A 27,782-nucleotide genomic window follows, 5' to 3' on the forward strand; every position below is an offset into this window, starting at 1 on the left:
AAAGCATGAGAAAGCGCTGTGCCTAGTGCAAAACATGTCAGATTAGAATCTGTTCCTGCTGGTTGTTTTAATAAAGTAAGAACATTATATTGCATCTCAATATGTGGCATTCATGTTGCTGATATTGTTATTATTATTATTACTCTAGAGGATTTATATAGCGCCAACAGTTTGCACAGCACTTTACAATATAAATCGAGACAATACAATAGGGTTCTGAAGTCCCTGCTCAAGAGCTTTACAATCTAATAGGGTGGGGCAAGTGGTACAAAAGATAAGTATGAGGGATGAGCTGGTGGAAGAATTAAAAATTCAGTGGTTAGGTACAATTGATTGAGCTTGGATTGCCTTATGCTGTAGGTAATCTGGCTACTTTTACCTTTTTTGTTTCCTCTTCATTTTTCAAATTTTTGAGGGGCAGTAAAACCCAGTGGTTGAGCTTAGATTTTACTGCACCTCAACTGCTACCCCCTTTAGCTGCAGAGGCAGCTGCCAGTGCAGTGCACATTCCATGGCCATGATGCTTTGCTTTGTAGCTGCAGCAAGAGTTATTATTGTCAGGCTCTACTGCCTGTCAAATACAACTAATTCAAGTGAATAGGGCAGCTCTGCAAGCACCCGGTAACAGCGTGCAGTGCACACGGTTGTGGTGTGCTAGTGAGGGGCTTCAGGGGGTTAAAGCAGGTGGTGAGAAAGCCTCCTCACTGTCTGTCAAATGCTCTCTGAAGACCGATCTAAACGCAGATTGCTTAGAGCAAAGCTATTGTCAATGAACTCATATGTAGAAGAATAATAGATGTGCAGATATTCATTTATGTATTTCAGGTATTTATCCTCTTCCATAACGGGCACTTTTACCCCCTTCCTGCTCAGGCCATTTTTCAAGTTTCACACTTTGAATGACAATTGTGCGGTCATACAACATTGTACCCAAACTAAAATTTCATCATTTTCTTCACACAACTAGAGCTTTCTTTTGGTGATATTTAATCACCACCGGCGTTTTTATTTTTTCTAAATGGACAAAAAAAGACCAAAAATTTTGAAAAAAAACCCACGTTTTTCTTTGTTTCTGTTATAAAAGTTCGCAAATAAATAATTGTTCTTCATAAATTCAGGCCAAGATGTATTCTGCTACATGTCTTTGGTGACAATAACCCATATTAGGATGTATTTTTTAGTTTGTAGGAAAGTTATAGAGTTCACAAACTATGGTATATATCTGAATATTGATCAATCCTGAAGTACTGACAGCCAATCTAATTTCTTGAGGTCCAAGAATGTCAGAACAGTATAGATATCCTCCAAATGACCCCTTTTTGCAGAGCAGACAGTCTGACGTGCTTCATAAGAGGCATGGCGAGTTTTTTGAAGTTGTATTTTTTTTGTCATAAGTTTTCGGAAAATTAAAAAATTAAAAAAATTATTTTCACTATTTTTTTTACACACTGTCACCAGTGCAGTACAGCGTCATCATATAAATGGCATGGTAGTGATCAGGGACACTGACTGGTGACAGTATGAGAAAAAAAAATTATAAATTTTTTTATTTTTTTTTTTAGTTTTTTATTACATTTTCTTTTTTTTAAGATTTTTTTTTCATATTTAACTATGACCAAAATAGTACAATGTTACCATAGTAACATTGTACTACTTTGGGGAAGTGATCAGTATTTTTTTTTTTTTTTTTGTGCACAATTTGCTTATAGCAAATAATTACTTTGCTATAAGCAAGCATTTACCTGAATGACATTGATTCATTCAGGGTTTTTTTTTCCTTTTTTGTGCTTAGCTGTGATTTGGCCACAGCTAATCACATGACACAGCTGGGCTGTGATTGGCCCAGCTTGTGTGTGTGATTGCTGTGACCATTCACATCTGGACACACTAGTATACAATGGATGGCATGAATGAAGCCATCCATTGTATACAACTGTCATGTGACCTGCTGTGATTGGTCACAGAAGGTCACATGGTACCGGCAATGGGGCCGGTACTCAGATCTGTCATCATTCGTGTCTGAGGTACACGGCCGGTGACAGATCGTGCCGCTGGGCGGCTCTGCAGGTGGGTAAACTGTGCATGCCCGAAAGAACGCGATATGGTGTCCACTCGGAAAGCTGAGTGTTTTTGCCGGCCACCATCCGGCCATAGGCCGGGTGGGAGGAGGTTATAGTATATAGCACCAACAAGTTATGCAGCACTTCATATATTTCTTATTCATAGCCATCCCAGTTCTCAAGAGCTTACACTCTAAGGTCCCTACTTCACATGCATACAACATACTTTGAAAGTTTGAAAGGAGCCAATTAACTTACTCTCATTGAGATCAAATGACTTTCCAAGAGAGATGGGAATGATTGTTTCAACCAAAAACTATGGAGCAAGTTTGCTAATCTATTTTGACTTTTTGACATGGAAAACATTTTTTTCCCCCAGCAGATGTAGCTCAGAAGCCCAGTCCTCCCCTGAGCATTATCTTGGGCACTCAAATCAAATAAGCTTGAGCTGTAAATGCCAGTATTTTTTTTTTTCCACATAAAAAGTTTGCTTGTAGTTTTATTTAAACTGGTTACATGGCATAAACCTAAGGCAATTTAAGAGAAACAATAAAGTTAAACATTTCTCTAGAATCCATGTGCATGTTCAGCAGTTGCCTTTTCAAACAAATGTTGTGCAAAAAAATCTCATTAGTACATTTGACAATGGCAACAGAGATTTGATGAATATTATTCAAACGTATGAGTGCACATAACTAGAAATTATATCCCTCCGAAAACATATATACAATACAAATCTAAACCCGTAACCAGCCTTACGTAATATGGCAAGCTAGCACCTCCTTGGGCCAAGCATACATAGAGTCAGCAGAGTAGCCTGTCTATGGGAACCCCATGAGGGTATTTATATACCTCCCTTGCTCTGCCCCAGTCACTTGAGGGGTGGCTCTGTCCCTCCTAAACTCGGAAAGGGCAGAAGTGCACCGTCTTGGTGACTGGCAGACCAATTAAGGCGGAAGCCCAGCTGCCATCTTGTTGTCTGGGCGGCCTGGATCAAAGGAACCCACACTTCTCTCCCAGAGCCATGGAGCAGTGTCACCTGGAGTACACTTATTTACATTTGATTTCTAAGGCATGCCATAGATGGAGAAAATTTCTTTCCAGCAACTACAGACAGTGTTGACAGGGGAATCCCTCCCGCTGAGCCATTGTGTTCTCTCTGCGAGTCCGTAGAGGGGGTTAAGGGAAGCCTCCCCCCACTGAGAGATTACAGTGATTATTGTTAGTGGTTATAACAGCTGCTAGCAATAATTGCATGTAAAATCCGGCAAGGTGGTTGTACAGGTTGATCAATCGATCAACCTGGCTACATTCAGCCTACCTATGCATGGTTCAAATCTTGGCCGCTTCAGCAGGGATTCAAAACATCAATGCCCAGCATAAGGCCTGTGTCACGAGCCGACTGATGCTAGCCTCTAGCGACCCACAGGCCGGAGTCCCTCAGGGCGTGGAGTCTATGCCTCAGTCTGCTGGTTCACCAGAGCCCCTGATGGTGGGGATGGACTTGAAGCAGCCTGAGACCAGGTTGCGACCCCTGAATAACACCAGTTATGGTAAAGGCAGCCGCCAATGGCATATAGCAGGTAAGAGCCAGATGTGAAGAGGTATAACATGGTCAGACAGGCCGGGTTGGTAACAGCAGAGCAGACAGTACAGAACGGCAGGCAAAGAATAATCAGGTCACAGGCCGGGTTCAGCAACAGGAGGTCAGGCAATAGGATCAGGCAGAGAATGGTCAGGACGAGCCAAGGGTCAGAGCAGGAGAAGACAACAGTATCCGGATCAGGCTGGGTCGGCAACAAGGCAGTCAGAAGTACAGGACAATCAGGAACACAGGAACAAGACCATAAGGCAATTTGGAGATGCACAGGGCTAGTTTAAATAGGGCGCCCTGTGCTCTCATTGGTGACAGGCACGCATCCGCGATCGTGAGTGCGCATGTGCGGCCGCTGCCGCGATCGCCTAAGTCTCAGCGCTCGCTGGCTAGTGTGCATCGGCGATCTGCGCATGCGTGCACCTCCGAGCGGCCGGGATCCCTGACAGCCTGATTGACCACACAAGGGTCGGATAGGGATAGCAAAAGGGCCAGATGTGGCCCGGGGGCTGTAAAATGCCCAGGTCTGCTGTAAAGTGTGTATTGAAATGGCCACCTGTATTCTCCATCAGAAGCCAAAAGGACAGCGTGACAACACAGGAGCAGAATTGGGAGACAAGGACAGAGCATTATCACTCTTTTACTATAGGTGTGTGAGCAAGGACCTTTCTGGCAGGATTACTGGGTATTACTTTAATGAAAGTTAAATTTTTAAATATCTGAAATAATTTTGTTTGAAATTTCATTAACATGTCAGAGCTTATGAGAATATAGTGATTGGGTATATATATCATTTAACATATGTGAATTGTTACCATTGCCATAGGGTGCCAAAGCTTGTTTTCTACGAGACATCCCCTTCTCGGCTATCTACTTCCCTGTCTATGCGCACTGCAAATCTGTCTTTGCTGATGAACACGGCCACATAGGAGCCTTACAATTGCTTACAGCTGGAGCCATTGCAGGTAAGGCCCTATTATTGGATGTATGTGCCCCATCCCCACGCCAGATAACTCTGTTGTTGTTATTTTTATAGAACATGAAAATTGTCCTCATCAGCCCGTTTATACAAAAGCAGTATCAGTCACCAGTAAGGAGCAGTAAACATGTGCTCGCAGTGGGTGATGTCGTTGTTTTAATGAGCTACTAATTGCATTAGCATAACTGGTGTAAACAGCTTAATGTCGTTCAGTGACTTAGCGCGGCATTATAGGTGTCCATCTGTGGAAGGTTTCTGTCAAGTGCTGGCACTGGGATGGCAAGGTCTGAGGGAAATATTTTGATAGAGAAAAATGTTCTTCTGAATATCTTAAACACTCTTACTACTTTCATCAGCTAACATTTCTTTATCATCTCGTATCCTTATGGTTATTTCTCCTGGTCAATCAGTTGGCACCATATTGTTTTTATAAATATGGTTTGGTTATGTGGTACATTTTGAGGCATTCCAAATTCACCAATTCTGGCCCTCAGAGTGTTTCTACCTCCATTTTCGGCTCCTGTTATCTAATTCAATGTTGCTTTCACCCCCTGTCCAGGTAGGGAAGGAGATTTGGATCTTTAATGAAATATGTGAACAGGGGTAATTTAATTTGCTGCTTACACAAGCACATCTCTGGGTATTGTCTGTATCGTATTTTTTCAGTACTCAATAAGACATGAATGCACATAGATTCAAAGCCCAATCAAAGTCTCAGAAAACAAGACTCTTCTTTCTTCCCTCATCTTTCTTTCAAATTACATCACCTGTGCAGAGTATTTGAATATTACCGTGCAGTTCAGTAGGCACCAGAATAACACCCAGAGCACACTGTAATGAGACAGACCTAATAAGCCACACCCCCTTTCCCTTCTCTGCAATACAAGCCTTTGTACAGACACTTGTGCTGAGAGGTGTGGCTGTTACTGAGCTCTGCCTGCACAGGGCACTGCAGTGGGAGACCTTAAAAGTTGCATTTTCACTGAAAGTGTAAGTGACTCTGTTATGGTAAAAGTTAGGTCTGATACTCACCTATTAGGCTCTACCTATCCAAATTCATTTGTATTCACTCAGACTGGCCCTTCTACTACATAGTTGTTGGTAGAGCTAAACAAGATTGTAGAAGGTGAGCTTAATGGTGGCCATACACATATTAATATGACTGAACGATTCTTCATAGCAACAGATAATGTGATCAGATCTACGATGTGTGTTATTGATTTCATCAAAATTATTGGACAGAAAATCTTATCTCCAATCTTAGGAAAAGCAGATAGTTCAATATGATTGGTAAGTATACAGCAAATTGAACTATCTTTTCCATCTTGTGATATTTCCGATTAAACAGCACAATCGTATATAAAATTGTTTTGTACATGGTCACCATTAGATCTACCATCAACTATGTAGTTCAAGCACCTGCCTGATTTGATACAGATTGAATGTGCTGTTTAGGTGCATCCTTCTATTACATGGTTTTGGTAAAAGATGATACAAAGATGGTACAATCAATGTGTGGCCAGCTTTAGTCACTTCTGGGAGAGATGCCTGTGTTCCCCATGGTGCACTTTGGTTCCATCCTTCAAGTAGTATGTCAATACAAGAAACAGCAGAGACTGACTGAGGCTGCAGCCCTGGAACGGAGAGGGGAAGTAGAAGACTTGCGCTGATGAAGGTATATTTTAGCTAAGGACAGATAGAGTCCAGGAAGTAAATGCTACATAGATCATCTGCCCTTATTCAACCTGGCCACAGCCAGAAATGCTAGCTGTGTTTTTTAAAGTGATTTCCCAACAAAATAAAGCATGGAGACATGAATGGATGTTTGAGTTTGTTTTGAATATTAAAAATGAATTATATAGTGTTTTTGGTTTGTGGTGCTCAGGTGCTGTGTAGTTCCACTTTAATATTTATTTAACTCATGCAGCTTTCAGATGATCTTATTAGTGTGGCAAAGTCATTGCAGTAGTAGCAAATTGAACATTTGTCTAATTTTATTTAACACTTACAGTACAGTGAAGAAGAATATAGAATAGTCCCTGTACTGAAGGCAGTGCCTATATGTGCGTTCTCTTGTCAATGTATCAGAGTCCCCTTTCGTCTCTGATATAAAAGAATCTCCTTCATGGCTTGTGGAAAATTAAATTATTTTATTTGTCATCCTCCTGCCATATGTCAGACAGTGTTTTCCAGGAATCTAAGTGACATATATGAGGAGACTGAAGGGAAATAGGTGGTGCAGACGACAGTCTGTCCTCTCATATAAACCACATTGTGCTCGTGTCCTGAAACATCCTGACTCCTGGGCACAGCAGGGCAAAAGCCACCTCATGCTCGGGGCCATGCTCTTGGCAGGATGCTGCGGCTCTGCTTCCTGTTGAGCGGCCATAGAGGTGGCATTGTAATTCTCTTCTGTAAAGTCATCTATTCATTTGCTCTTCAGCAGCACAAACTGAAGGCTTCTTCAGCTCTAGTTAAAGTGTAACTCCATGCAATAGCACATTCAGTCTGCAAACTGCTATCCTGCCTGCAATCCCTGAAACTGTGCTACAATCTGCCTATTTTTAATTTAGCTGTAAATTGAGTTTTAAATAATGTCTGAAAACTTTTTCATGGGGTAAAAGTTTTTTTTTACCATAATGCATTAAAAAAAACTTTCAATATCTACTTCCTGCCCCTCTTATTTGAGCCTGATTCCGTTCCAGTGCTGTGCCCATCTGCAGGAGCTCTTCTCTCCTCTCTGTTCTCACAGGAGATTTGGCAGCAGCAGAAGCCATTGGCTCCTGTTGCTGTCAATCAAATCCTGTGAGGAGAGTGCGGGGAGTGGGGCCAAGCCACATTGTGTGTCTATAGATGCACGCAACACGGTTTGTGATCGAGCCTGCAACAGTGCCCCTATAGCAAGCGACTTGCTATGGGGGCAATAAGAGAAGAGGAGGAGCCTTTTGGTGGACCCCAAAAGAGGAAGTTCAGGGCTGCTCTGTGTATAACCTTTGCACAGAACAGGTAAGTGTAACATGTTTGTTATTTTTTTAAAAAATAACCTTTACAATCACTTTAAAGTTCCAGTGTGTGGGTACAACTATAGTAGGCTCAAAGAGAGCACATTACTGGGACCAGGGAATACTTTTCACAGTTTCATAATAAAGTGCATTAACAAGATTAGGATATCAGCAACTATAACACTTTGCATAGAAGGATGACCAGGTGTAGAAGATGAAATGGTGGAATTCAGGGTGAACGTTTAACGGATAACTCTACTTTCATGGAAACAATATCAAATAAAAAATTAAATAGCATATACAATTACTACACAAGCCATATTGTAATTTAATGTTATTAAAATTACCTTTTCTTTTTAACCTGCAGCTCTGTAATTTTCTGTAACATTCAATGTTATATGGCAACCTGGAGATGTTCTGTACACTGTTGGTGTACAAAATGCCCCCCAGAAATTGAATTTCCAGCCTGCGTGATTGGCTCCTTGATATTTCCAGAAGTCTGCACTAAGAAACAAGTAAAATTTTAGGCACTCTCATGCAATAGGAATTTAAGTTTTGATGAGATAATTCCCAAGGGTTAAATGCTTTTAAAGGGATGCAGACCCTGCAGCTTTACTCAGAACACTTCAGTGCACCGGCTGATTATAATGAACCAGATCCTCCCATTCAGAATCAGCTGGCAAAAGAATGGAGAAACAAACCGCTATCTCTTCAGAGCAACAATAGTTTCTTACAACCCCAGCAATGAACATAAATCAACCAAAGGGGATGTTTTTTTTTCAACAAAAGTGGAGTTACAATTTAAGGCTAGATTTACCATTTTCTGTGCCTGTTTTCATGTGTTTTTATGTGCCATTTCAACAGTCAGGCGTTTTCATGCACTGCCATTGTCACTGTTCTTAACTCATGGCACTGATAGTAACTAGCACCATTTAAAACAGTGACTCACCAATATACATGCATTGACATGTTAATGTGTTAAAACATATAGGCGTGAATGGGCCCATTCTGCATGTAGATTGTAAAACAGTGACTAACCAATGTACATGCATTGACATGTTAAGATGTTAAAACATATGTGTGTGAATGGGCCCATTCTGCAAGTAGATTGTGTTGCCAGAGTTATTTTAGATACAAAAGTTTGACTGGAGTGTTTATTTCAATTGCCCTGGAAGCATGAAAACCCATAAACGTTAGGCATGCCTGCTGATTGTTGGGTAAATTGAATAGTCCAGGCCCTGTATACAGCTTCTCTCTAGGATGTGCTTACTGGTAAACTTAGTTCATACAAAACTTTTTTGCTATTCTAGATAGTAGGGAAGGATTACAACCCCTGTTACATTTTTACTTCTATCTAGAGCCCGGTTACAGAAATCCACAACACAGACAGAAATAACCCCATCAGCATGTTATTTCTTTCTGTATCCCTATTACAGGTGTTTCCTTACTTCCTGTCTGGTGAAACTGTTGTCACTGTGACAGCAGGTGCCTGAACATACACTATATTGCCAAAAATATTGGAACACCCCTCTAAAGCATTGGAGTACCTAGGCATGCAGACTGTTTCTACAAACATTTGTGAAAGAATGGGTCGCTCTCAGGAGCTCAGTGAATTCAAGCATGATACCGTGATAGGTTGGCACCTGTGCAATAAGTCCATCCGTGAAATTTCCTTGCTAATAAATATTCTACGGTCAACTGTTAGTGGTATTCTAACAAAGTGGAACCATTTGGGAACAACAGCAACTCAGCCATGAAGTGGTAGGCCACGTAAAATGACAGAGCGGAGTCAGCGCATGCTGAAGCATACAGTGCTTATAAGTCGCCAACTATCTGCAGAGACAATAGCTAAAGACCAAACTTGGTGTGGCCTTCAGATTAGCACAACAACAGTGCATAGAGAGTTTCATAGAATGGGTTTCCATGACTGAGCAAATGCACCCAAGCCTTACATCACCAAATGCAATGCAAAGCCTGGGATGCAGTGGTGTAAAGCACGCCGCCACTGGACTCTAGAGCAGTGGAGATGTGTTCTCTGGAGTAACGAACCACACTTCTATGTCTGGCAATCCAATGGACGTATCTGGGTTTGGCAGTTGCCAGGAGACCAGTACTTGCCTAACTGCATTTTGCCAAGTGTAAAGTTTGGTGGAGAGGAGATTATGGTGTAGGGTTGTTTTTCAGGGGGTTGGGCTTGGCCCCTTAGTTCCAGTGAAGGGAACTCTTAAGATGTCAGCATACCAAGACATTTTGGACAATTTCATGCTCCCAACTTTATGGTAACAGTTTTTGGGAGGCGCCTTCCTGTTCCAAAATGACTGAGCACCAGTGCAAATAGCAAGGTTCATAAAGACATGGATAAGCGAATTTGGGGTGGAGGAACTTGACTGGCCTGCACAGAGTCCTGACCTCAACCCGATAGAACATCTTTGGGATGAATTACAGTGGAGACTACAAGCCAGGCCTTCCTGTCCGACATCAGTGCCTGACCTCACAAATGCGCTTTTGGAAGAATGGTCAAACATTCCCATAGACACACTCCTAAACCTTGTGGACAGCCTTCCCAGAAGAGTTGAAGCTGTTATGTCTGCAAAGGGTGGGCCAACTCAATAATGAACCCTATGGACTAAGACTGGGATGCCATTAAAGTTCATGTGTGTGTAAAGGCAGGCGTCCCAATACTTTTGGCAATATAGTGTATCTCTAACAGAGCTCAGGATGGGAGGAAAAAAACGAGTTTTAAATCCTTCCTTATTCTTAAGAAAAAAAAACCAGAATAAAAAAGTTTTGTCTGGACTTAGACTTTAAGGAACTATAATTTCCAGCATGCCCTGCTAGCATCTTGATGCAAGGCATGGTGGGATCTATAATCCTTTAACAACTGTAGGATATAGATACGCATGAGTTACTTAACAGGATCCGTCATCATAAATCTCTCCTTACGGATTGACCATAGATAAGCTATTCACAACTCCTGTGAATGTGAATGATACAAGCGTGCTAATCAATTTATGTCTTCATTATGCACACTTTGCTTAATGCCTGGTGTGTGTGTATAACTATCGTAACAAGCGTGTCATTGGTGTCCCAGAACTATATCTGCAGGCACATGGATTGTGTCACTGCAGAGCGTGCCAGATTAGTACATTTGTCAGCAGCTGGGGGTTAAACCTTTGTAAAAATAAACCCTTTTCTCAGTACTAATTGAACCATAAAGTATTCTGATTATTTCTTTTTTTTAAAATGACATTTAAGCTGTGGCCTTTTAATTTGAGCTGTTATATTTACATCATAAGATCGTAACATTAACATCGTAAATTAAAAGACTTATTGACAACTTTTTATGTGTACTCTATATTACAGCAAAAAGAGTCTCTGATTTTTTTTTTTATTGTGAATCAGTGATGAAAAGTATACTCATATACAGTAGTTGCATATTCAGGATGAAAAAAGACCCAGGCCCCTCTATTTCAACCAATAAAAAAATAAATACAATAAATAAATAGAAAACCTACCATATAACCACAGTTGATGCAGGGAAGGCAAAAAATAAACACACCTGTGACGCCTGGTCCAATTTTCTTCATCAGGGGAAAAATAAATTCCTCCCTGATCCCCCAGAAGGCAACTGGTTATTCCCTGGTTCAATAATCCTTGTGTTATTACCTATAGATGTTAATGTCCAGTTATATTTTGTGCATTTAGGAATGTATCCAGCTCTTTTTTCAGTCTACTGAGCTGGTCTGAACTTTGAGGAGTCTATTCCACATTTTCACAGGTCTTACTGTGAAGAAACCTTTCTGAATGTGGAGGTTAAAGCTCTTTTCCTCCAGGCATTAAGACCCACTTGTCCTCTGCCATTGATCTTAATGATCACCTCCAGGGGCGGACTGACCATTGGGAAACTCGGGCACTGCCCAAGGGCCCGGGATCAGTAGGGGGCCCCATGAGATGCCCCTGGTACCTTTTTCATAGGCTTTTTTGAGTTTAGGCAAGGACACAGGGGCCCCATGATCCCCTATTGCCCGGGGGCCCCATGAGTTGTCAGTCCACCCCTGATCACCTCTACCAAAAAGCTGCCTATGCAGATAAGGGGTGTCTGTAGATAAAAACAAACTGTGCAGCTCTGACTAAAGCTGAATAATCACAAAACAAAAATATCCTTTTTTGTGAACTGGCGCCCAAAGCTGATTGCACATTCCAGATGAGGTCTTAGGCCCTGTTCACATTTTACATAGCAATTTTTTTTTCAGCGCTTCATCTGTGTTTCCATGTGTCACTCATAGAGAAGCCCATATGCATTTGTCGCAGCAAAGAACCTCAGGGACCACATTGTGGTTGAGCTGGGTGTGCTTTGCCGCTATTCTCATGCATTTTGTTGAGCAACAATCACATCAAAATCACACCTTGTTGGGGGTGCCATTAAGGAGGAATTTCACCCAAGCACATGTTGTGCAGTTTGCCTCGATTTTAGCATGAATTGCCAATTCTGTGTACAATTCCAAATTGCTTAGTGTGAACACAGCCTTACTAACAGTATGTGATAGTTGTAACATTTATGTTAAGAGTGGGAAAGGGAACTCTGTGCAGCAAATAGAACATAAATAAGAAAAGTGCTTTATATATTGGATCAATTCTATTGAGTGTACAGTGGGGCAGTATGGCCTAGGCCATGGGTCTCCAAACTGTGGCCCTTTGCTAGCTTTTATCTGTCTCTTGATACATGATTCCTCCTAATCCTAACCCCAGAAACCACTAAACAGCTCATCCACTCTCTCATCATATCACGACTCGACAACTGCAACTCCCTCCTCACTGGCCTGCCTCGCCGCTGGCTATCCCCGCTTCAGTCGATCCTGAATACGGCTGCCAGACTCATTCACCTTTCCAACCGCTCTGTCTCCGCCACCCCCCTCTGCCAATCCCTCCACTGGCTTCCGATTGCGCAACGGATCAAATTCAAAATCCTAACGCTGACGTACAAAGCTGTCCACCATACTGCCCCGAACTACATCACTGACCTAATATCCAAGTACCACCCAGCACGCACACTCCGCTCCTCACAAGACCTCCTTCTCTCTAGTTCCCTGGTCTCCTCCTCCCATGCCCGCCTCCAGGACTTCTCCAGGGTGTCACCCATCCTCTGGAACTCCCTGCCCCAACCCATCAGATTATCACCTACTCTCCTCTCCTTTAGGCGCACCCTGAAAACCCATCTCTTCAGGGAAGCCTACCCCACCCCCTGCTAACTTGCCGACCTCCTCCACTCTTCCTACCACTCCATCCCCCACAGCTATCTCCTCTTGTGCCACCACCCCCTCCCTCCTAGATTGTAAGCTCGAAAGAGCAGGGCCCTCGAACCCCTCATGTATCACATTGTATTGGTATTGTTCTGTCACATGTTCTGTCCCCCTTTGTAATGTACAGCGCTGAGCGAACTATTGGCACTTTACAAATACTGTATAATAATAATAATAATAATAATCACATGAGGCACTATTCCTCCCACTGGTATCAACAAGAGGGCCCTATTTCTTCCACCAGTGATGAGGTACTATTCCTCCTACTAACACCAATGATGGGGCACTCCTCCTACTAACCATCAGCCTTGAGGACATGTTTATTCTGGCACATTTTTTACCCCAATTGGCCACAATCCGGCCCCCCCCCCTAAAGTCTGAAGGACAGTAAATTGGGCCTTTGTTTGAAAGGTTTGAAGACCCCTGGTCTAAGCATGGTGCTTCTTTTGCCTTTCAACACTGGAGTCTTGAATTCAGTTCGCATTGAGAACACAGTCTTTAGACATGTGCAGAACAACAAAATTTGCTTTGTTTTGCTTTGATTTGTTATTTAAATAATTTTGTTTCGTTTAATTCATTTTCGGATTTGTTTCACTTTCGATTAGCATCTATTCGAATTCAATTCGAACAAATTCGGAAAATTCACATCGGCATTTGAATTCAAATTGGCATTCAAATTCTAATTTATTCTATTCGAAATTCAAATTTCAGAAGATGGTTATATTCTTTCTATTTTATTGTTTTTTTTCTATTCTATTGTACTATTTTCTATTCTATTCTTTTCTATTCTCTTATTTTCTATTCTGTTCTATTCTTTTCTAATATATTTTAATGTATTCTATCCGAAATTCGAATTTAGGAAGATGGGTATATTCTATTCTATTGAATTCTATTTATTTTTTTTTTTTTTTTATTCTACCCTATTCTTTCCTATTATCCTATTTATCGAAATTCGTATTTATTCTATTTGAAATTCATATTTCGGAAGACAGTTATATTCTTTACATTTTATTCTATAGTTGTTTTCTGTTCTATTTTATTTGATTCTTTTCTATTCTATTCTTTTCTGTTCTATTCTAACCTATTCTTTATCTATTTGAATAAAGTTATATTCTTTATATTTTATTCTATTCTATTGTGTATTCTATTCTATAATTTTCTGTTCTATCTATTCTTTCATATTGTATTCTATTCTAATCTTTTATATTGTATTCTATTCTATTCTGTTATTTTTATATTCTTTTATCTTATCTTATGTTCTATTCTATTCTTTGTATTCAAATTCGATTTGAATTTGAATTTTGTCCGAATTTCATTTCTTTATTTTGGATTCGTTACTATTGTAATTTGGAAATTCTGAAAAATCCAAATAATGAAAAATACATCCGAATTCAGAATGAACGAACCGCACATATCTAACAGTCTCCATGAGTTTGTATTTCTTTTCCTGACAAAATTTAAAACATACTGGCCCTGGTGATTTCTGGATAAGCCTGGCATTGATATCAAGAAAATGTTCAAATATTGAATAATTGATATTGTAAAATCAGTTATAGTATTTAGAAACATTTTTAGAGCTACATAAAAATGCAATTTAAACTGTTCCTCTTGACTATAAAGAAAAGGTTATTGAAATGATGACTATTGTAAGACGCATATAGAACAAAAGAGTCCCTCTTACATTTTCATTAAACACTGATGTCGTGGAGCAACTTTTTATTGCAAAGTTTCGATTCTCATTGTTTCTGTTCAAAGTATTCTAACGCAAAAGCAAAATAATTTATAGAGATGAACAATTGTATGGTGCTGTTTGTTATGTTTGTTCATTCAACATTAAGTATACAAGCCCGTTTAAGTGTAAGCAAACCACAAAATAGGTTTGCTTTGGTCGATAAATTGCTGCCTTCTGAAAGTGCTATGTTATTTAAAAGAGGAGAAAGCATAAACCTGTATTGTAGCTATAATTAAGGCAATGAAAAGAAATAAAAGTGTACAACTGAATGATAGAAAAAGGAGGTAAAAGAAAAAAAAAAAACTCTGAGCATAGAAGAAAGATGGAGAGTGAGGGAGGTGGAGAGGTTGGCTGATAAGTCCTTTTTCTTGAGATTTTCAATGTCTGATGGCAGCAAGGACTATATTTGGGAAGGTCTCCATACATTTTCATAATTGTTGTTTGTCTGTAAAAATACTAGTTTGGTTCTGGTTAATTGTTCTTTAGTTGTTTTTCATTTACTGAAAACCAAAAGTTGACCTATGACAGCATCAAGCTTGTTTAAATGTTCACAGAAGAGCAAGAAATGTGTTTTTATAGTTGAATGTTCTTAGGGACATGCAGAAGTAGTGTGATGGAAGACTAAACCAAAAAGGCTTATTTCAAGAACCAAAAATAGTATAGCGTTGCTTCTTTTCACTCCCAAAAGAAAATAGGCCATACAGAAGAGGTCAATATTGCAATTCTAACTAAGATCATATACCACCCTTAAGTATTTTTGTCTCACCTTCCTAAGATCAGTGTTGGTATAGAATCTAGCCACAGTGTTCCAGACGTTGTTCCAGTATCCTTGGGTTAAATAGATTTTAAGTTCCCTTTTTACTTCTCCATGACACAGAAAATTGGTCTACTGTAAAATAATGGCATAGCTCCTAGTTGCAATGTCAGTCATCCAAGCTATCAAAAGAGTCAAAGAAACAATGAGAGGAACCAGCCTACATTATGATGGGTTTCTTCATCATCCAGTTTATAATGCCTTAATAAGACAGTCATTCTTGCAAAAAAGTTAAAATATATTCAGCAATCTAGTATACACTAGATAGACTCCAGGTAGAATTTTCAACATCTGGCAGTTTCCAGTGTGACTTTTGTCTGTGTCTGTCCGATTTGCTTTCTTGGCCACTACACACTAGTGTGTCCATGCAGAGACATAACAGCAAGGAGGGGGCCAAAGTGGGCAACAGTGAGATCCAGACATTTGACACACCCAGAAGTGTCAGATTCTGAAGATTCTGGCTCTTCCACTAGCTCTGCAAGAAAAAAAATTGGAGTCAACCTTTTTTTATGGTAAGTATTATTACTGCACTACATTGTTGTGTATGTGTTAACTTTTGTGCAGGAATAACAGTGTCTCTACAAGCTGCTTTTTGAGTAGATACTCGTTTTCTTCAAAGTTTTAGTTTACCTTTATGATTGGCTATAGCAACCCATAATGTATTGTAATTATTGGTGCTTCCAGCTTATCAATGTACAAAAGTGTCAGGTCTGCACACTTCCCTTCCTTTTTTGAATAGACAGATTTGAAGTTAAAATAAAATGTGGGGGTCTACTTATGTATGTCTGTACATTCTGTCTGTTTGGGACAGAGCCTTCCTAATGTTCAGACAAGTTATTTAGTATCAATACTGTCCCCTGATCTGTGTTGGGCTAGTAAGTGAACATTTCCATCTGTTGCGTAAAATGACAAGATGTCAAATTTGGAGATTATGGATTTTGACCTGGTATGTGGTAGGTAGGCTGCAGATAGGTAAATATAAAATGCTACTGGGTTTGGCGCAATGGTACAGTAAATGCTATTCTGTTACTTGTTTATCCAGCTACAGAATTCTAGGGTTCTAACATGTAACAATAAAGAATTATGAAAAATTGAACTTAGCATTACGATGGATGTGGGACTCCCAAGCCATCTGCATCTGGAATGATACAAGACTTCTGAAAATGTTTGTGTACTAAAGAAATGAATTGTAGCTTGAAGTGGTTTAGGTATGATTGGAATAGGGTTTGTGCAAAATAGTTACATAATTCTTGTAAGATTTATTTTCATAGTATCTGTGTCCATGCTGAGCTCCTTTTTGTTTTTTTTTTATTCTTACTGGTTTTCCAAAATAAGAAGATAAAAGTTGGGATATAGTTGGCTTTGTAAAGAGTGTTGTGTATTTCAGAGAGGTATATTCTGAATATTTTAGGTTCTTTGTCCAGTACAGTTGACCCAATCTTTTAAACTCTTTATATAACTCACGATAAATTGGTTGCAGTAAACTTATTCTCAGAGATAGTCCTATGTGAGCATAAATGGGAAAACTAATGAATTGGTGGTGGACAGTTTTTCTGATCATTACCAACTCTTGTGGGTTTTCAAGAGCAAAATTGTTCTGCTTTTGTGAAATTTCCAGTGTTTAGTAAATGGTATTGGATGTTGAGTATTTTATGCCTTTTGAATTGAACAGCTCCCTCTTGGCTCAGTCACCCATTCTTGTACTAAGTGTTTCTGTACAACACAAACTCAAGCATTCAATGAGCTTTAGGCACATTTATTATATTCCATAGATCTCAAAATAGCACATTCTACTCTAGAACATTTCTATTGAATTCTGAGAAGAGTTACCACTGTCTGAACAATTTAATTATCTGATGCGTTTTTTTTTTTTTTTTTTCCTGTGAAGATAAGTAGGATTCTTTTTATGAATATATCACGTGTCTTTATACAGGTGTACCTGCAGCGTCCTTAGTAACCCCTGCTGATGTCATCAAGACAAGACTTCAAGTGGCAGCACGAGCCGGTCAAACTACATATTCTGGTGTTATTGACTGCTTTAAGAAAATCCTTAGAGAAGAAGGAGGAAAAGCTTTCTGGAAAGGAGCTGGAGGTACTGTTAGCATTAGTATGTTGTTATTGGATGAAGAGATTTCAAACACTCACTGTCAGTCAAATATTATAAGAAGACACATAAGAAAATGATGTTGTAAGAGTAATAATCCAGTGCACCCAATCAGAAATTCTCTTCTAAAGATAGACTATATGAAGCAGTATGTACAAGAGTAATATGGCAGTCACCTAGATACCTTCTGAGCCTTAGATATACAGAGTTTTTAGGAGAAAACCCTCACTCAGGATTGAATGCAATAAACTTCTTATGTGACCCCAGCTAAACTTAAAGTTTATCTACAGTCACGAGAAAAATTAAGTACATCCCAGGAAAATTGTTGAACATTTATGAACAAACATTAGATCTTTATTCAAACAGTGCCTACGGATAAAGGTGATATACTTGAATAAGAATACCAGAAAACGTTGCATTTCTATAATAACAAAAATATCAATAGATGTAATGGTGTACTGTGGAGAAAGTAAGTACACCCTTTGCAACAAATACCTGTATTGCCCCTGTAGCAGAAATGACTTCCTGTTGGAATTTTGTATAACTGCCCACCAGTCTTTGACATCAACATCTGTAACCACCTTGCCAAGCAAAATTCCTTCAGTTGCCAGGGGTCTGTGGGTTTTCCTTGTATACATCTTATTTATTTATTTATTTATTTATTTCAGGTACTTATATAGCGCCATCAATTTACACAGCGCTTTACACATATATATTGTACATTCACATCAGTCCCTAACCCTCAAGGGGTGTACAATCTAAGGTCCCTAACTCACATCCATACATACACATACTAGGGCCAATTTAGACAGGAACCAATTCACCTACCAGCATGTCTTTGGAGTGTGGGAGGAAACATCTTTTGTATGCCTTTCCTTGGTGGATTCAGCTTGGGGAGATTCTACAGATCTGCATGTAGGATATCATTAAAATCTGAAACCAGAAACATGAAAATATAGAACAACCACATCAAACATTAGGAAACATGTTGAGTGTAATATGGGGGCATCCATGGATAACCTTCTCTACATTTTTTATTCAAAGATGCAAATACCATAAAACATTTCATATAATTTGTAATCATGATAGGTGTACACAGGGCTTTTTTCAGTGGAAACATGGGGGAACGCAGGTGCGGCACCTCCAGCACTTAATGTATGTAATGGCAAGGGGTGTGGGGTATGCTGGAGGGTCTATTGATGCTGGCTGTTGGGGAATCTATTTTCATTGGTGGCAATCTGTTTTTGTGTGAAGGTCTATTTTTTCTGGTGGGGGACCTATTTTTGCTGGGTGTCTTATGTTGCTGGTAGACCCCCCAGCAGCAACAACAGATCTCTCAGCAACCATCAACCTCTCCCTCAACAGTAGATCCCTAAGATTGGTGAGGTGGATATTTTGTTGCTGGGGGTGGTATTCTGTTGTGGGTGGTCCATTGTTGCTGTGTGTGTGTGGAAGGTCTATTGTTTGAGGGATCTAGTGTTGCCGTAGTGGGGTCTGTGGTTGCTGTGGTGGGGTCTATTGTTGCTGCAGGGGATCTATTGTTGCTGGAGTGGGGTTTATTGTTGCTGAGGGGACCTATTTTTGCTGGGATAGTCTATTGTGTGGGGATCTATTGTTGCTGGGTTGGAGTCTATTGTCACTGGGGGATCTATTGTTGCTGACTGCAGGGGATCTGTTTTACTGCTTTTCTTGTAATAATTAACTAATTCCATACAAATTATTTAGCACCACAAAATGATACTTGGTTCTGTATTCTCTAAAAGGGGCAGTAATGAGCGGTGAGCAGGGGGTGGAACCAAGGGATGGTGCTCAGAGGAGGGAAGGGGGGGGGAAAGGGGAGAATCAGAAAGGGGGAGTTCGTGCACCTATTTTCTTAGAAAAAAAGCATTGGTTGTACATAACAGTTTTATTGTATGTACAATAAAGGTCATCTAATTGGATGAGTGGTCGATGACCATACCTCCCACCCACATAGGTAGAGCTGACCTTCTTCTAAAATGACCTTCTAAAAATGCTACTTACCTGGCTCTCTTTAGCATCAATACTTTCTAAGCAACTGTCAAACATGCAGGTTAGATCAGCCTTTCTCAGCAAGGGTGTCTTGAGGTTTCATCAGGGGTGCCTTGGCAAAACGTCTAAAAATTGCCCAAAACCTGTATACAAGCCAGCGGGTGGAACAATCCTGCCTTTTAGTTACACAAAGTTACAGGTTTTCATTGTACACCATTGCGACCTTCTAGCTGTCGGCATCTTGACAACCAATGACATCAGTTGATAAGGAGGAAGTCAGCTGCCTGCACAGTATCCTAGTTTGACCCTCTCCTGCCCCTCGCCATAAGTGCTGGGGTCACATTAGTTCAGTGAGGGAGAAGAGAAACACTGGAATACTACTCAGTGCCAGTGTGCAAAAGTGTATTTGCTTTGGAAGAATAAATCACCTCTAATGTTGGGTGTCCTACATGTGTGGATGTTGCTGTGTTATATAAAAATATTAGAATCGTTTTTCACATTTTAGAATGGGGTGCCTTAAGACTGTCCGTAATTTTAAAGGGTGCCTTGGGACTGTCCATAATTTTAAAGGATGTCTCGGGACTGTCTATAATTTTAAAGGGTGCCTCGAGACTGTCCACTGTTTTAAAGGGTGCCTTGACTGAAAAAAGGTTGAAAAACATTGGGTTAGTCAGAGTGAAGTCGTAACTCCTGAGCTTCATACTTGTTCCACGTCTGTACTTTGGAAAATTTGTGATAAATAAACAGCATGACAGGCAGGCATTAGTGTAAATGCTGACCATCAATGCAGTTGTACATATTTTTTTTCAGATAGATGTTATCTTAACAATATATACCCACTGAAAATGTTATGGACTCAGTTTAATCCACACATTTCTGCTTTTAGAAACGTAAAAGTGAACAAGTACGTGTTACCCTTTAAGACCAAGCTATAACCATCCTTCCTAAATATTTTTAATAATGGCATTTGATGTTCCCACAGCTCGAGTGTTCCGATCTTCCCCTCAGTTTGGTGTCACACTGGTTACCTATGAGCTGCTGCAGAGATGGCTGTATGTTGATTTTGGAGGAGTGTAAGTATTTTATTCTTTGTACATGTTGTTTTTATATAGAACAGCATGGGGATCTGGTGAAATTCTAGTCAGCCTGGTGCTGCAGCCTGCCTGAGCTTATTATAGAACAAATTCTCTCTTTCCGGTCTTCTGGTGATTTCATTCTAGACATTTGACACAGGAGGCATGTCTGTGAAAGTCTGGATTCTTCTGCAGAATGATATCAATTCACAAGCGGAGAAAAAACTATATCATTTAGCTGAACACATCTTAAATTGAAACTCAGTTCTTTAACTAAACCCATTTTTTTCAGTATCGTCTCTGCTCCATACAAATGAACATAGAGCTTGAACAGTAAAGTGTTCATTATAACCAAAATAGAAGAGCTACAATAAGCCATGCAACCCAGTGGCATCTGTATTGTACTTGTTAATGGGCAAAGCAGTCTTCATTAACAAATGTTTTCTTGCTGATTAGTGCAGCCAATCAGATTTTTCCTTTAACACATCCAGTTCTTCCTTAAGATACTTATGCACAAGGTCAACATTATTTTGTTCTTCCAATAAATACAAATTCTTCACTTCAATCATTTTAAAGGAAGCCAGCCAAAATGTATAATTTGTAAGAATCTGAAAGCAGCCCTTTCTACAGAAATAAAATTAAACTGCAAGCCAGAGATTAGTAATACTTAACTGTCTGGAGGTTGGTGACTCCAATCTTTGTTCATTCCCTCTTGTGTCAGATGCTGTATCCCCCTCTGTGTGTTGTGTCACCTGCAGACAGTAATGGAGTAATAGCAAGCTGATGAAACAACAAGGCACAACTGGGAACAGGGGCATCCAACACATTCAAATCAGTGTTGGTTGCTGAAGAGTTTTAAGCTGCCCTAGTGCTGCAAGAGAGCAAAGCTAGGAGTGACCACTTTCCAGACTAATACGTATTACCATTCTTTATTTGCAGGGTGCTTGCAATTTATGCTTTTCATCTAGCAACAGGGTCACTCGAATGTCCATTTATAAACCAGAAGTCAACCCAGTTTTGGCTAGAGTAGGGAGTTAGAAGCTCAGCTGGATGTTTACTGCTGTCTGTATCTCTAGCTTTCCCTTCTTGATGCCCACATACCCAGCTTCTCTATAGTTACCTAAGCCCCTTGAGGAAACTAGTACAATGGATTAAAAAGTATTGAATGATAATAACAAAACTGGCAGCATAACTCTAAGTCACCAACCTCATTAGATAGAGTTGGCAGAAAACATAGAACTTCCTTTTAAGAGTTAAATGCCTTTAAAATGTTTTCCAGAAAAACATACCTTTGTATTGTGACCTCTCTATGTAGTAATATCAAATTTAATCACACTGTGCCTACCATTTTCCTTACATGCTTACCTGTAACTCAGCTGTCTGGAGGTCCAGTTTACTTCTAGTCTATTCGCATTGCTGTCAATCAAGCCCTGACGAAGGGGGCACTCTTAGATCCCCAAAACATGTTGGCTACATTTTGGATTGTCCACCTGACGTTTATTGGAATAAAGTTGTATCTTGTCCTCTTAGCAAATGTGTAGCTCTTCAATTTCAGTTTTACAAGACAAGGAGACCATGGAGATCCTTTGAGGTCTAGAAGCTGCCCGATTTGGGAACCAAATCATTTACATCAACATCAATACTTTAAGATAGCAATACCAGTGAGATAACTCTAAGAGTCCAGTGCTATTTGTGCACTTTCCGCTACTTTAAAGGGTCACTGTTACCCTGCCCCAGGACCCCATATATTTTCCTTACCATGGCAGTTTCTTGTTCTGCAGCCAGTGATGGCAGTTTCAGGTATGGAGGGGCATGTGAGGTGCTCCTCTGTGGGTGGTGCCCAAGCCTATAGCAGCTAGCCACTAGACCACAGCATTTCAAATGACTGGGGGGCTTACATCACCACTCCTCTGTGTTGCCATCACAGTCACTCTTAGTGCTGGCTTCAGAGGTGTAAGCAGCTGCAAGGGCATGCAGGTAAAATGAATATAAGGGGGGCAAAGGTTGTCCTTTGCAGAGACACTGTGGATTTGCCCTGCATAGGCAGGGTGACTATGGGGGTTATTTACTACAACCGGAGAGCGCAAAATCTGGTGCAGCTCTGCACAGAAACCAATCAGCTTTCAGGTTTTTTTTTTTTATTTCAAAACTTAATTGAACAAGCTGAAATTAGAAGCTGATTGGCTACCATGCACAACTGCCCTAGATTCCGAGTGCACCAGATTTAGTAAATCTACCCCAGTGTCTTTATAACTTATATTTAACATTTTTTGTTTAGTTTTGGATGTAATAAGGAGGGATTTGGACTACTTTTTTTATTTCTCTCTGAGAAATTTTCCGATGGGAACACTTGTTCAGGTAACATGGCATTCCCCTGACTTTGCAGAGACTTCCCTTTCATTGCTTGTTGTGTCAACAGGAGAGGAAGTGAATGGAAATCTCCCCAGTGGGACAAAAACAAAAAACGGGCAGGGTTTTAACCTTTTCCTACTGTATAAAAAAAAAAAAAAGTTCTGTCTTTAGATATATTCCATGGGGCCTTGCTGCTGTTGACAAGGAGGCTGTGTTTTCTTGGGTATGTCTTTGTTACTATATAGTTCAGATTCAAGCTGATTTTTTGTTAACTTTTTACCAGGAATCCTTATTTCTTCTCATTTCTTATACAGCAGCCCCACACAAACATATTGCAGTGTGCAAATGTAGATGGATAAATAGTGTATTCTAAGCAGCTGCTTGATATCCTAGCCTTCTGTTCACAACATCCTTAAAAACTGTCTGAACCAATCAGTTCTCCTATGTTCTAAATCTTCCATGCAGGAGCTGCAGTTAAAGTCACATAAAGGACTCTGTGAGCTTAGCCTGTTCAAAAAAATAAACAGCTTTGTAACACGTAGCTAACTGATTGGTTTATGTTTTGAGCCTCGTGTTGTAATCAGATGGCACAATGTGAGCCTGTTCATTGATGAAGACTTGTATTTTTCTCTCTTTGCAGCAAGCCTTCGGGGGCAGAGCCTTCACCAAAGACTAGAATCTCCAACCTTCCCCCAGCACATTCAGACCATATAGGAGGCTACAGACTGGCCACTGCTACATTTGCAGGGATAGAAAACAAGTTTGGTCTCTATTTGCCAAAGTTTAGGTCTCCCGAGGCAACTTCTCAGGTGAAAACTGCAGCTTCAGTATAATGGAGACCGGGTGGCCTCGGTACATATAGTATTTAAAGACGCAGCAAAGTTCAGTATCTCTCTGGTCAGTTGCATGTGGGTTTATCTGCTGCTCGTCACCTTCTAATATAATTATTTGTTAAAAGACGAATAACCTGTTTGCAAAGAAGAGGTTTATTTGCTTCATTCAGCACATAGAATGTATCTTTGTTTCCTAAAGAAAGCATGGGTGTTTTTTTTTTCTTTTTAATAGACTGCTTTGCACAGCTTTGCACTCACTGTTACTGTACATATTGTACATCTGTACAGAGACATCACGGCACATAGGACGTCTTTCTGCAAGGGGTGGAGGAAAATGTACAGGGCATATGGGAGGTGTTACCGTGACATTATATAATGTATTATGAGTTCAGTTTCTCATTTACTCATTTTGATGTATTTTATGGAAATAAAACATTATTGTTTGACTTTGTGGCTTTTCTGTTGGTACAGTGAAAATGGAAAGACTCCCATTATGTTAAACAATTTTGATTTGTGTTTATGGATCCTTAAGATGGTCTTACAGTGGCAGAGATTACCATACAGTATAAACACTTTTGGGGCACTAATCTCTCCTTCAGTGTAGTAGAAAAGATTGTATCAGCAGACCACAGGAGTACCGGCATCACAAGCTATCAGGCTTGTTGGATTAATTTAAAGATGATGGTCTAAAACCATGCCTGCGGCAAAGTGCTGTACCCATGGCAGCTAACCCGACTGCACTCAGTGAACTGAATTCTAATTGGTGGCAATAACTATATATTTTGAAAGCAGTAAGCAAATTCCTGCTTTTTATTTGAAAAAAAAAAAGTGACTAGAATTGCAAATAAATTCCAGTGTGATGGAAATGGAGAATATGGCTGTTTTGTTGCCTGGTGTGAGTCCAGAAAATGGAAGAGGATGAACAGCAAATTAAAATGGACGTTACTCATAAAAAATCACCCTCTGTGCAGACACCTCCCCTTTCAAAATCATTAACTAAACATAAAAAAAAAAAATTCTGTAAAAAGTTCAACATACTTACCTTGGACTGAGAAAATAACAACCACAACATTCTTTTGCATCTCAAAGTAGATCCAATGCATAAAAAAAGAATGTGACATTCACCGAACATTACTTACGGTTGAATCAATGTATATAAAATACATTCCTTGGAAAGATGCACCTGCAGTAAATGTTTGGTGAATGTCACATTCTCTGCTTTATAAATACTGCATGCTCACCATTAAACATTACAAGTCATATGAATAAAGTAGGAGGAATCGCAACCAAGCCAACGTTGCTGATAGCAAGGCACTTATGTGCAGGTTTTAACAGTACAATATGTTAATAATCAGTGCATAAGCCAAGAACCTGATTGAATTGCCTGTAACTTCATATATACTGACAAGGGAGAGAGATTTGTAATATGCTGGTAGGCTATTGAAAACTAACCGGGAACACAGGCAAATAAAATGCAAATGACAAAGGAAAGAACACCAAGATTACTTCTTGCTGTGATTGCCAAGAGACTGAAAACAGTGCCAGGAAGGCTCATTAAAACTACACTAACAGGAGAAATGGGCATTATGTGCCAGTGTGATTAGAACTTCTATGACCACCTAGTTTAAAAATATTAGTAATTTTGGAATCTTACTTGTAAGTGCAGATCTGAAATAAGACACATCGGCTAATAACATATCTTAATAAATAAATTTGATTGGCAATGGGGTGGCCCCTGTTACTAATAACTGCTGTTGGCCCATTACTGAGAGATGAAGACCGTCACTCCCCAGTCTGGCCAAAATGGTCATCAAATGACAGTATACTCAAATGAAGTAAAAAGCACCCAGAAGATGCTGGGGCTTTGATGTGAGTTCCTGCAAAGGAGTGAGAGGACAGAAACATTTGGATATCTCATTGGTTCAGGTTAGGCTGTTTACAGTAGACAAGGCTACCCTCCAGTGGTACCCCAGCAGGTTACCAGAAAAAAAACATGCACTAATGGAAGGAGCACCAGAGCAAAGGATAAAAAGTCCAAATAATTTAATAGTCTATACTAAAAAAAACATAAAAACTCCCCCTTCATCAGGGCTGCATCAAAACACAATATAATGTAAATGTAAATGTGATATAATCATAAGTCAAACAATCATAGAAAATAATGGGTCTGATATTTTGATGTATATGCATGTTATCTGTGATTTTCTGTGATCGTTTGACTTATGATTAAATCAGTCACATTTACATTTACTTCTTTAGGGTGGAACATGTTCCCAAAGCCGCAGCCACACCTGCCGCCCCACCTCCCTCTGACAGATGGTACAGGGAGAAATTTCCCCCATACTATCTGTCAGATTTGAAAACAGTGCAGTCGTGCGGGGCTCCGCCGTCACGGTCGCGTCACTCACTCACAGAGTTCTGTGAATGAGTGCCTACAAGTCCCAGCAGCCTTAACAGCTGTCGGCTTGTAGTTTTCAATGAACTACCACAGCAACTGTGGAGCACCGTGGTAGTTCATTGAAGCGTCCTGTCAGTATATCTGCTTGCGCATACATCCCGTACAGCAAGCAGATAAACTGACAGGTCTGCAGGAGACCTGCATGGTATCAGCGATCTACTGATCGGCGGTGCAATGCTTTCCAAGCTCCTGCAGGCAAAAATAATAAAATGCACGTTTTTTTACCTGCAAAAAAATGTGCATTTATTATTTTTGTCCAAAAGGTGAACTTCTCCTTTAAGGCTAGAGCTACAAAGGTTACTTGTAGTAGATCAACTGTACTACTTAATGCACTAGCAATCGACAGCTAAACAGATAGAACAAATGACTCCTGGACTCTCATGGACTGCACATTGCTTCAACGGAATGCTACAATAAACTGCTTGTGTATCCTATACCCTATAGGTCTTTTGTTCTATTTGTTGAGTGATAAATTGCAATTATAGTAGAAATTTTTAGAAGTTGGACTATTGTAGCTGTAGCTTAACAGTGCTCATTTATGAGGACTGTTCTTTCATGCAGCTTACTAATTTATGCAGCTTTCCCTACATAGTAAAGGAGAAAACATGCATGCCTTGATATGTGGTCTTTGAGGATCTGCCCTGAGCCTGAGACCTGAAGTTAAAAAAAAGTGAAAGTTTGCTCACATATAGGGAACATGTAGAAATGTATTTTTTCTTGTGAATTCCTTGTGAAAAATAACTGTGCCCTTCTTATACGTTGAACCTCAAAGCTGTATATGTGCATTATAAGATCATAGAAGGCACTGCTGTCTCTGACTGATAGTCTCATGACATTCTGTGATGTCACTACTGTGCTGCTCAGTGTTCTCCTCACTGGAGAGGAAGCTGTACCTGAGAACCTGCAGTACAAGGATCTCCCTGCTTCATTCATTTTGTGGATTGTTGCTTCCTGCACCCCATCTGCTACTTCTAGAAAATTACCACATCAGTCATCGGGTGGTAGGTCTAACATTTGAAAGAAAAGCTCTGCTTGCGTACTAAGAGAAGCCTCGCAGGATGGCCATTCCCACACCTAGGCACAATGTGAAACAAGGCATAGTAAGTCAAAAATGGTAGAAATGGCTGCAGGAAGCCCAAAGCCAAAGCTGATAATTAGTCCCATGTCCTCTGCTTGCCTTTTTTGAGCAGAGCTTTCACAATTCAGTTCTCTTTAAGCTTGTTGATCTACCCTACAAGCTCCTAAACCAATTCCTGGATATTACCAGGTCTTGTAGATTTCCCATACGAAACACAACTAAATTAGTCATTGATTGAATTAAGTAGTATTGGCAAGGCCTAGAGACATTTGCAAGAACTTCTGGATGGCCTTTGTCTCCAGTGACAATTGCTTTAACATCAGGATTTAGACTTCTGAAGCCACATTTTTTGGGTTACTGTAGCTATAATAACAATATATTAAGGGTGAATTA

The 27,782-nt window shown here is 40.0% G+C and overlaps 1 protein-coding gene across 1 annotated transcript in view; it reads left to right on the plus strand.

The window, feature by feature from the left end:
* The window catches only part of SLC25A12 (solute carrier family 25 member 12), a 201,235-nt gene extending 176,936 nt beyond the window's left edge, over positions 1–24,299 (plus strand). Inside the window, exons 15-18 of the mRNA XM_089690512.1 lie at positions 4,481–4,619; positions 17,415–17,573; positions 20,578–20,668; positions 23,661–24,299. Coding sequence (XP_089546638.1) covers positions 4,481–4,619; positions 17,415–17,573; positions 20,578–20,668; positions 23,661–23,853 — 582 coding nt within the window. The 3' untranslated portion in view covers positions 23,854–24,299. The remainder of the gene's footprint in view (positions 1–4,480; positions 4,620–17,414; positions 17,574–20,577; positions 20,669–23,660) is intronic.
* The last annotated feature ends 3,483 nt before the right edge of the window (positions 24,300–27,782 follow it).

Source organism: Staurois parvus, unplaced genomic scaffold (assembly GCF_062004578.1).
Source record: "Staurois parvus isolate SC_StPar_1 unplaced genomic scaffold, SC_StPar_1.0 ptg000530l, whole genome shotgun sequence".
NCBI lineage: Eukaryota > Metazoa > Chordata > Amphibia > Anura > Ranidae > Staurois > Staurois parvus.